This window comes from Condylura cristata, unplaced genomic scaffold (assembly GCF_000260355.1).
Source record: "Condylura cristata isolate star-nosed mole 26May11 unplaced genomic scaffold, ConCri1.0 scaffold00002, whole genome shotgun sequence".
NCBI classification, from domain to species: Eukaryota; Metazoa; Chordata; class Mammalia; order Eulipotyphla; family Talpidae; genus Condylura; species Condylura cristata.
In genome coordinates, this window is record NW_004567103.1 from 40497212 (window position 1) to 40507762 (window position 10551).

The window sequence follows — 10551 nt, forward strand, 5'->3', positions numbered from 1 at the left end:
CATTTGATATAGATTAGACAGACCAGACAGTAAGTATAAAAAATACAATGTATTATATGATAAATTTGAATGCAAAATCACTTATTTATTAAACTTATGATAAAATTGAAAACACCAAACCAGTTTGTCTTAAAGTGCTCCTCATCCAAGACCTTGGACAAAATCATCGTGAATTAAAGAGGAAAAAATTACCAGTTTACAAGGCAAACAATGACAACAAGTATGGACAGATACTACCAAAACAGTGCTTTTGTTCTTTAATTAAATACGCCATTCTCAAATGATGTAGAGCAGTCACACTGACAGAATTTCTTTTTTTGTATAAATATTCAAAATTTTAATATGTCTAGATATTTTAAAGAGCTGCAAACATGAATACTTTACAACAGCAGCTTAATGTCTATTGTAGGACAAAAAGCACTAAAATGCTCTTCCATTCAAAGTTGTTTGTTTCTCTGGTGTAAGTGAGCAAGGTCACTACAACATTAACCTCTTTTCTAGAAAAAGGTAAATTAGAATGTATACACATCTTAAATTTGGTAGCTCATAAAAGTTAGGTTGCAATCATTTTTGATGAACAAAAAAAATAAATAAAAATTAAATACTTTAACCCAACATTTGGTATTGACAAATCAGTAGTGTCAACTTCACCTATGAAGGACAACTCAGTTGAGTTTTTAAAAATCCTCAATATTTCATGGAATTTGGGCTAAAAATATTTAAAATATTAAGTGTTTCCTTTCACTTAAAGGAATACAATACAATCACCATCAAGCTGCTATTGTAACTCATTTTTAGCTAGAGTAAAGTGACCATTTGGTCCATGGCACAAGTTACATATATCACACTTCTATCAAAATGAAACCTTATATGTGTAAGATTTCAGGTTTATACATTACAATACACACTGACAAAGCTGTCAGCCCCTCACAGTTTTTTAAAAAAATATCTACATTTGTCCTTATGGATGTCAAAATGTTACACCATCATTTATTTAAAAAGAAAAGATGCACATTCATACTGTGAAGTTATTAGGAAAATACTCTTGCAAATAAACTATATAAAGATAAAATACACTTCAAAGGTATGTGGGTTGTTTCTGTTTGTTTTACAATACTCTATAAAGTGCAGAGAAATTCTAAGGGAAAAAACTACTCCCTATAACAATAGTTTAATTACAGCAGCTTTTGCATAGCAATACTCAGAGGAAGTTGGACACTTCCATTTCCTCAGGAAGAGAAGGATGAAAGATGATCTTCCGATTCAGATTTTTTTTTGGCCATAAGTCTGCTTTCTTCAGGAATGGTTGCTGATGCCAAATCTCCATTAAGAGTATTTCTTAAACAGTGAACAGGTCCTATCAAGAAATTGAAAGGTTAAATGTTTTAATCAATGTTAACGTTAATCTGTACAAGAACATTTTAAATTTCCTATTCAGGGATGTGAAATTTATTTAACTCCTTCTAATTTTCTTATTGCTTGTTTAATAGAGGAAAACTAACTTTTCCACTATTGGCAATCATAAAGAAAGATTTCAGAATCATGAGATAAATCATGAGGTATCTGAGGTAGATATTTTTATTTGTTCATCATTAGAATCATGACTAGCACAAAATGGGCAGTCAGTAAGTATTTGCTGTATTCAATTTAGCCTTTCTTAATCAACTATTGCTTTTTCATGCTGGTTTTAAAGTTAGCATCTCCTTGTTTTCCAGGCAAAGAAATCAAGAGCCTAAAAAGGTTACATGCCTAACCTTAGATTACACAACTGGTCACAAAGCTAGGACTAATGCAGGTCTTGTTCTTTTCTTCGCAAAACTTACAAAGTACCTCCCAATGAAGATTTCTTACTTCCCTTTGACATACATTTCACAGAACTATCACTGTTGCTCCATGTGCACACAGCTGAACACACTGGTAGGGGCTGATCCAAATCTGCTGCACTTTTACATGTACATATTGTTTGAATTTGCTATGAACATTTATTACTTTAATAATTTTTTGAAGTCTAACTAATAAAAAATAGAAGCAGTTGCTCCTTTCAAAGAGCATATTGTGAGATAAAGATTTTCTACTAAGACTATCAACTGCAAAACCTATATTTTTCTAAAAGTTTGCATTACCAACTAAAACATTACATTTTAGTATTAAATGTAATAAACTGAAGGAGCCACTTGCCAATTAAAAACAATTCTCTAAATTAGGATATATGTATGTATATAATATGCATGTATGCATGTGTACATGTGTGATTAGTTTTGTTACACTCAACAGCTAAATCAGAGAATGCTAAATGGAACAAAGCAGGTACACTTAAATTTTTCAAGACTGGAATACCTAACAGGAAGTGCACTGAAATACTGCTTTGCTGTTGAAGTTGTTAAAAAGAGATAGATATACATGACAACTAGAGAAAAGCACAAGGCAGCATATAGAAGCTTTCCATGGATTCCACATTGAAGGAGTCCTGTATGAAAGGCAGAGAAAGAGTATGATATATCAGAGTAGTTGTCACCTGACCCTAATTAATATTTTCACCATACCAAATCTTTTCAATCCTCTTCCTTCCTCTTTTCCTTTTGTCTTCTTAGTCATACTAAAATATCCCAGAAAAGTTTTTTTTTTTCCTTCCCGTTACCACCCTCGCTCCCTTTCCCTCCTTTATTCGTTGGAAATGGCTACCCATTTCCCTAACTTAAATTCAAAAGGGTAGTGAACACAAACTAGCACTCTGAAAATGGCCAGCAGCTCTTTAAACCATCTCCACCATCTGCAGGAACTTTACATTATCCTCTAATTAAATCTGTTTCATTTTCTGATTAAAACGACTGTCTTAATCAATATTTTCAATATATTCACTCCAACACCATTATTATTCTGTCCAATTTCAGCCATACTATGATTTAACTGACTCTCCTAGACAATTCTCTAAAATTAAGATATATGTATGTATATAAATACACATGCATGCATGTGAGGGTATTGCATGTGCTCAATGCTAAATAACTATGATTTATCTTGTTTCCATAAGGGGAAAAAACCTATGTTCCAAACAACTCTTGAAATATGTTCCCTCATTAGGAACTGTAAACAACTCTATCCCATAAGCTTCATAGGCAACAATAAAGACTTTAACAACAGTCTATTCATGGAGCTGTAAGACCCTATTCATGTTCACTGAAAATCATGGCCACTACTATCTAACAGATATTCTTCACACTTCCAAAGTTTTTTCTCTGCAAAAGAAAAATATTAAAATTTAACATAAATCACAACACCTTTCCTGAAAGTACTCACAGTATGTTGCCTCTTTAGTAAGGGAGAAAAAAGAACAGAACTAAGTGTTACTATAATTTACCACCTTCAAACAAAATTATTTTCTTTAGTCACCTCAAATTACTTAAAAAACAATGTTGGACTTTTTTTTCTTTCACCTTAAAATCCGCCTTTATATTTCCCTAGAATTATACTCACAATTCACACCCTTTTCTAAAATGTTTTAAATGCAAATGTAGTGGAAATAAAAGGTTACTAAGGATTATTAAAATATACTGGAAATATTTGGTGTTATATATAAATCTAAGATATGATATTTACAAAGAGATACTTAGAACTTTTTAGTTATTAAAGAAGATATCTATACGAGGATATGTGAGCTGCTGGTGACTGTACGCTGCTTGCTTAACTCTGAATGAAAAAATTAACCCAAGGGTAAAACTCAGTGTTTAGTGTTAAGTATCCTTCACTGTAACAATTATAGAGCCCCACAACAATTCTGCAAAAGAGGACAAAAAAAGAGCAAGAGCCAGAGCTCATCTAACTTACTATCTGGGTCTTCAAGAGAAATATCATTACAAGAGTCTGTATCTGAATAGGTTCTTCGGCGTCGCTGTAAGTGTCGGTGCAGTGTAGATACTGGTTCTTTTACAGAATGGCTACTCCTGCAAATTAAATTGAAAAAACAATAAAGTTTAAGGTCCTAAGCAAATGAAAACACCTGAATTTAATTCAAGTTTTAAATGACTTGTCTTTAAATGAAAAAAGGTAATTATTTTTATGCCCGGTAGCCCATGATAGAAATACTCCATTCACTCAGCAATCAGGTCACAGGGAAGTCAAATCATTTAGACTCAGCTAGCAACCAAGACATAGGGCCTCTTGGTTGAAGTAACAGAAATGGATACAATGAAGAAATGACTTTCTTTATAAAGGAGGGTTAAGTTACACAGTAGACACATCACATGATTAACTAGTGTTTGAAAACTAAGTTAGGGGACCCTCCCTGGTAGTGCAATGAGTTAAAGCGTGGCACTCTGAAACTATCTGCAGCCACTATAGCATAAGTTTGATCCCCCACCAGGGAGGTGACCTACATGGTGTGGCAGACCTCTCCTGACCCACCTGCTGCTCCCCTCAGCAGTGTATTTCATTACATCTGCCTGCTCTGCTCCCCACTCTGTCTCTGGTGAATCCTCTCACTCCCCACCTCTGGCCTGTACCCCAGTTCTTGTATGCATAAGTAAATAAATCTTTAAAAAAAAAAAAAAAAGAAAAGAAAACTAAGTAAGGGATTTCACCAAGTTTATATATCTAGTGTCAATCTATATCTGATTTAAAAAAATGGCAGAGTGAAGAGGATGGGCATTTAGTTTGGAAGCATGCACTCAACACAGTAAGAGCAGAAAAAGATGGCAAGGAGGAAGCTAAGAAAACTTTTTTCAAATAAATCAATTTAGAAAACCAAAAAACTAGAAAACTCAGTTTAAAATTTTAACATAGAAACAAATCACTATCACTCCATAGTCCCTCAGTTACCATTCTATGGCAGCCCAAAATTATTGTTAACTCAAGAAATAGTTAAAATTCATATTACATCTTAATAAGATAAAGTACAATCTAGAAATATTTCTACAATAAAAATAAAGTTTGTCAAAGACATAAAATTCAAGTTGGTGAAATTCTTCATGCACTAATAGGGTTGGACATATGTATCACGGAATTCTAAGCATATGACAGAATGATAGTTCAATCAAAAATTACAGAATTATTGTGGGGAAAGGGGGTGACAAAATGATACAGGGTTCACTTAAAACTTAACATTCTTAATACAGAGAAATAAATACTAACATCATTATAATCTCATTATTTTTCAATGAACCAAGTAAGGAAACTATAGCGACTTTAAATATATCAACTTTTTTTTACCAAGATAAAAGACCCTTTAATAGTATTGGTTATTGGCAAGATCTATCAATAAGGCAATCTTTCTCATTATTGATGTATATACTTTAAAATAGCCATTGAACTTTTTTCTCTTTTCAGCAAGATCCTTAATTTCTGGTAAGTAATAGCTCAGTATGAATATAATATGCTTAAAAAACTATAGTAAAATGAGTCTAAGCTTGGGCATCTTAACGTATCAAAAATTATTTCTATTTCAGTTTGATATCATTTCAACCATTAAAAAAGACACAGTAACTTGCAAAGTGCAAGTTTGCAAGTTACCTTGCTGGTTAGTTTATTCCCTCTTTTTTTGGACTACCTACTAGGGCTAAACCCTTACTAAGCACAAGCATATAGGATGAGCAAATCAGAATGAGACTCTGTCCATACAGAGTTTAAATGCCACACTACTTTTTGTTAAAAGCCGAAAAAATATCCTTAAGTAGATATAATTTTGAAAGAAGCTGGCCAAAAGTAAAGATTATTTTACCTGTCTGAACTGCAAGAGCCAGGGTGGCTGACAGAACGCTTCATCTAAACATTTAAAAAGAAAATCAGCATAATCCATGTCAAGTATCATAATGTACTCAATTATTATTATTATAGTTAACAAAACTTTATTCAGGAACTTTGTCTTATAAATCCACTCTAATGCTTGTGTTAAAGTATGTCACATGAACCACCAGGTGCTCTGAGAGATCCTAGTTGCAATAACACAAGAGCCCCATACAATCTGTAGTCCAGGAAAGTCTAATGGGATTAATATCAAAATGCCACTGGACATTAACATTGCCTTTACAGAAATCATTTCTTTTAGCATTACTTACCCAGTAACATCTCTACTACAATTATCACTTAGCCTGTGGATCAAAACAGTAATTGCTTGAACGTCCGTGATGATTTGAAATAAAACTGAATGAAAGTTCAATTTTAAATTTAAAATTCTCAGAGAGATACAATGAGATAACTATGTAAGTACTTCTAAAGATCAGTTTAATGAAAGAGAAAAAAAGATTTTGCCATGAAGTCCACCTGACCTTACACACCAAGTGATGGCACAAGCTATATCTCCATAACTAGCTACCACAGTCACAATCTTTGCAGCATATAGAAATAAAATGGCATAATGAGGAAAAATGAGCAGCATCTAACCAATATGTCCTAGCTAAAACAAAACATCTTAGTTTAAAAAAGTTATTATCATAGCTTTATACGTAAATGTAACAGGAGACATTTCCCTCAGAAGTGCAATGGTATTTTTATTAAACTGACTCTAAATTACATGTTTTAAAAGTATGTCTCATACAGTTTCGTATGAGACATACAGAACAAGCACTACACATCTATCTAAAAAGATTTTTTGCTCTTGTTGTTCAAATTTATGCTATTTAACAGTGGACAGCATATCTACAATGGCTCCGAAAAGCAACATTTCTAAACTTTCTACAATATGCCAGTCTTGTGAGATGTTATTTGAAAATAAACAATAGAGTTGAATTACAAAATAAATTTTTAAAACTCCACACACTACCTCTATTTCCGAGAGTCATAGTAACACATTAGCATGAAAAGATCTAAGCTATATGATAAAGAAACCAAATCTAAGTTAACCTAGCACTTCCAAAACGTAACTGGCCATAAAATTTCCTTTCATATGGTACTTACCTCAGAGGATATATTATTAATGCATCAAATCCAGATTAGAAAAAAACAATGTCCACATTTTGATGATAATCCTTACTAAATAACATATAATTAAATTTGCTAGGGTGGGAATGGATCCGTGAATAAGCTGGCACCTGTTCCAACAGTCTTCAGGTAATACTAAAATACCAGCCTTCTACAAAGGGCTCCTAAAAACACTTCGATGAAAATGTCTTATCAAAACGTGTCTCATTCCATCTTACCTCACCCACAAGTTCCCCACAACACGCTAAAGAAAGTTTATTAGCTTGGAACAGACAAATTCACTATCCCAGTCAGAGGGAAAGAAAGTAATGTTAAGCACCTGACAATAATGATATTCTGTTATGGGTGACAATTTACTTTATAGAGGAAGAAACTAAAGTCCAGAGAGATTTAACAACTTGCCCAGTGGGAGTTTTCAAATCCAAACCCTGACTACAAAATACTGTTTATCCTACAATATGTTGTTTCAAATTCCTTAAAACTCCTTGTAAGTTTTGTTTTACCACACTGTGAGTAAAACATCATCTCACTGTGGTGTTTTGCCCCCCAACCTTTTCTTGTCACAGCCCACATAAAGCATTACATTTTCTAGGCACACTCACAGTCCCTCTGGATAAATGCACAGTCCCTTTGGGGAAGGGGGCCAGGACCTTGGCAGACATGATAAGCTCACCAGCTAAGAGGCTCCAAAACAGAATGTAAGTACAAACAAAAAAAACTCAACCTACTACTTCCTCCACACTGCCAGTTTCCACCCTTAAAAGTAAAATCAAAACAAACCACATGCAATATGACTGGAAGAAAAGCAAGAAGTTCCAACCATTTGAACAGGAGAAGGAGACACAGGAGAAATTAAAGGATCCGGATGGGCGAGCTGAAACATCTCAGGCTTAAACTTGGCATTTGCTATCTTCACACATTCCTCAAGAGTTGTGATGAATGTATTACATGTGGCACTAAGCAGAGAAGAGGCTTCATTCATATTCTGAAAAATGAACACAGAAAGAGCTCAACAGATTCATGAACAACTGTATAGAGTCATGTACCACCTTATAACCATACTGGGATATGTTCAAATCTATTGAAAAGACACTGCCTTAAAATTTTTTAATTTTTCAAAATTTAATTTTAAAAAGTAAAGCAACATGAAAAAGAAGTATCTGTCTCTCAGGTAAACAACTTGCGAAATTAGATTCCAAGAAAAAGTAGGTTTTGTATTTAAACCAAGTATGGCATTGAAAAGCCAAGTATCAAATTTTATCTTAGATAACCCTAACCTTAGTGGTGACTTTCTAATTATCGTAACTCCAATGCTGATCCACGTAGTGAACTCCCTTGAGGTTACTCACTGGCAGGCACAATTCCCATCTACCCTAGACCCAACCTCCTACTCCTTCCTAGAGATAATAAAAAGCCCAATTTTTCTTTAGGACAGCAAAGTGCCATGACCTTGTCAATGAATACAGACATGGCTATGCAATGACCCTTCATCAAATACTCACATTTCTCCTCTTTTCCTTTAACCCAGACCTAAAAGATGATGAAATGTCTACTGCTGGGTTTCTAGGATTCCACCCTTTCCACCCCACTGCATTCTGCCTGTGTGACTTGAGCAGTCACCTTGAAACCTGAGGCACAGGGAGAAAAACTCAAGAAAGTCAGAGTAGAGGGATGGAATAAGCCTGGGTCCCCAAAATTGCCATTGAGCTGCTGGAGCAAATGTGAGGGTGCCTACCTCTAGAGAGCTTGTAATGAAACAAAAAGAGCAATGAACCAGAAACCAAATACAGTCTACCTCACACAAGATTCTTCCCGTAGAAGAATAGATGACTGAATCAAGAAGATGTGGTACATACACACCACAGAATATTACTCAGCAATCCAAAAGGATAAACTCAAGCCATTTGCAGCAGCATGGATGGAGCTGGAAGGGATCATGCTTAGTGAAATAAGACACTCACAGCAGGAGTGTAAGGAGTTGGGGGGACAAAGTAATTGTAATAAAGTAAAATCTAAAATCAACAAACTACAAACCAGAGACATTCTACAGGAGTAGGAGGAGAGGGGAGTAAGATCAAAACTGGGCTGGGAAGAGCACACAGGACTATGGTGATGGCACATGATGAAGTGGTGGTGGGAAGTCCACAGGGGTTGCAACCAAGATGAAAAAGCATACATTGAACAAAAATGAAGAATGACATAAATATATATATTTAAATTCCTTGCCATAAAGAAAAGGTGTGGGAAAGATTTCTTGTCCTGTCTCCAAGTTAAGCAACAAAAGTCTGGGACTCATGCTGTCATTTTCACCTAGAAAGCAGTAGAGCCCAGTAGTTTTATCTCATTAGAAATAATCAGATTCCATGCCTCTGATTCCCACATTACTGTTCTCAGAAGTATTTTAAGTTCATAAAACAAATGTATCAATTCTCAATAGCTTGGATCTTTCTATCAAAAGAAAGAGAATAGCAGTTGTCCCATGAATTGATGTGGTCAGTCTGCAAAACAAGACCTAGAATGCGTCTTCCCTACTCCAACCTCCAAATTATCAGAAAGGCTGCAAAACTGGGCTTTGATTCCTGGGAAAATATGGTGCCTCCTAATTTACTCTGGCTGCACAGAGCAAACCTATAAGATCCTACAGATTTCTAGATAGTCTAAGTAGGGACAGCCCAGAATAGCTGAAATAGCTGAAAATCACTCATTTTGAAATCACTTCTCTGTCACCTTATGAGAAAGATGTCACCCACCAGAGTACTGCAAAGCATTACTAGACATGAACGTGTCAGCCCTTTATACCTCTATGCTGGGAGATGAATGATTCTCATCATGGTGAACAAATTCCTGGATTGTATGAACTTGCTGCATTAGAAGATCACAGTAGAGGCGAAGTTCAGACATTTTGGTTTTCAAAGATTCACTGGTTTCACTTATTTCTAAAAGGAATATACATTAAACATTCAATTAGATCATGTTTATATTCTTTCAATGACACATCCTTGAATTAAAATAATGAAGTTACTTTAAAGATAAGGCAACAGGTATAAATATGGATAGTGTAAGAAACATGAGACCATGGAACTAAGATCCCAGGCTCTGAGGAAACTCTACTCATTAGATTATTGGGTGGAATTTGGGATTGCTGAGTAGTATTTTGTGGTGTGTATGTACCACATCTTCTTGATCCAGTCATCTATTTTGGGGCATTTGGGTGGATTCCACATCTTCTCTAAGGAAGAATCTTCTGTGAGGTAGGGTGTGTTTGGTTTCTGGTTCGTTGTTCTTATTGTTTCATTACAAGCTCTCTAGAAATAGGCACCCTCACATTTGCTCCAGCAGCTCAGTAACAATTTTGAGGACCAAGGCTTATTCCATCCCTCCCTTTTGACTTTCTTGAGTTTTTCTCCTCATGCCTCAGCAGTTAAATTTTGGTAGACTAACTTCCAGAGAGAGCAATGACCACTAAATGTCTTAGGATATTTTCATGATAGTCATCTTTTTTTTTTTTTTTTTTTTTTTTTAAAGTCACCAGAGGCCGTCCCTGGTGGCACAGCGGGTTAAAGCACAGCACTGAGAAGCTAAAGCCACTTCCGCATGAGTTTGATCCCCGCCTGCCCCGGAGGAGATCCACATGGTGTG

At 35.0% G+C, this 10551-nt stretch overlaps 1 protein-coding gene across 1 annotated transcript in view; it reads right to left on the reverse strand.

Annotated features, from left to right (window-relative positions):
* Positions 1–64: 64 nt before the first annotated feature.
* Positions 65–10551, reverse strand: part of PLEKHA3 (pleckstrin homology domain containing, family A (phosphoinositide binding specific) member 3) — a 26902-nt gene continuing 16415 nt past the window's right edge. The window contains exons 6-10 of the mRNA XM_004674855.2: positions 9712–9848; positions 7733–7897; positions 5714–5757; positions 3826–3941; positions 65–1357 (exon numbers count right to left, since the gene is read on the reverse strand). Coding sequence (XP_004674912.1) covers positions 1230–1357; positions 3826–3941; positions 5714–5757; positions 7733–7897; positions 9712–9848 — 590 coding nt within the window. The 3' untranslated portion in view covers positions 65–1229. The remainder of the gene's footprint in view (positions 1358–3825; positions 3942–5713; positions 5758–7732; positions 7898–9711; positions 9849–10551) is intronic.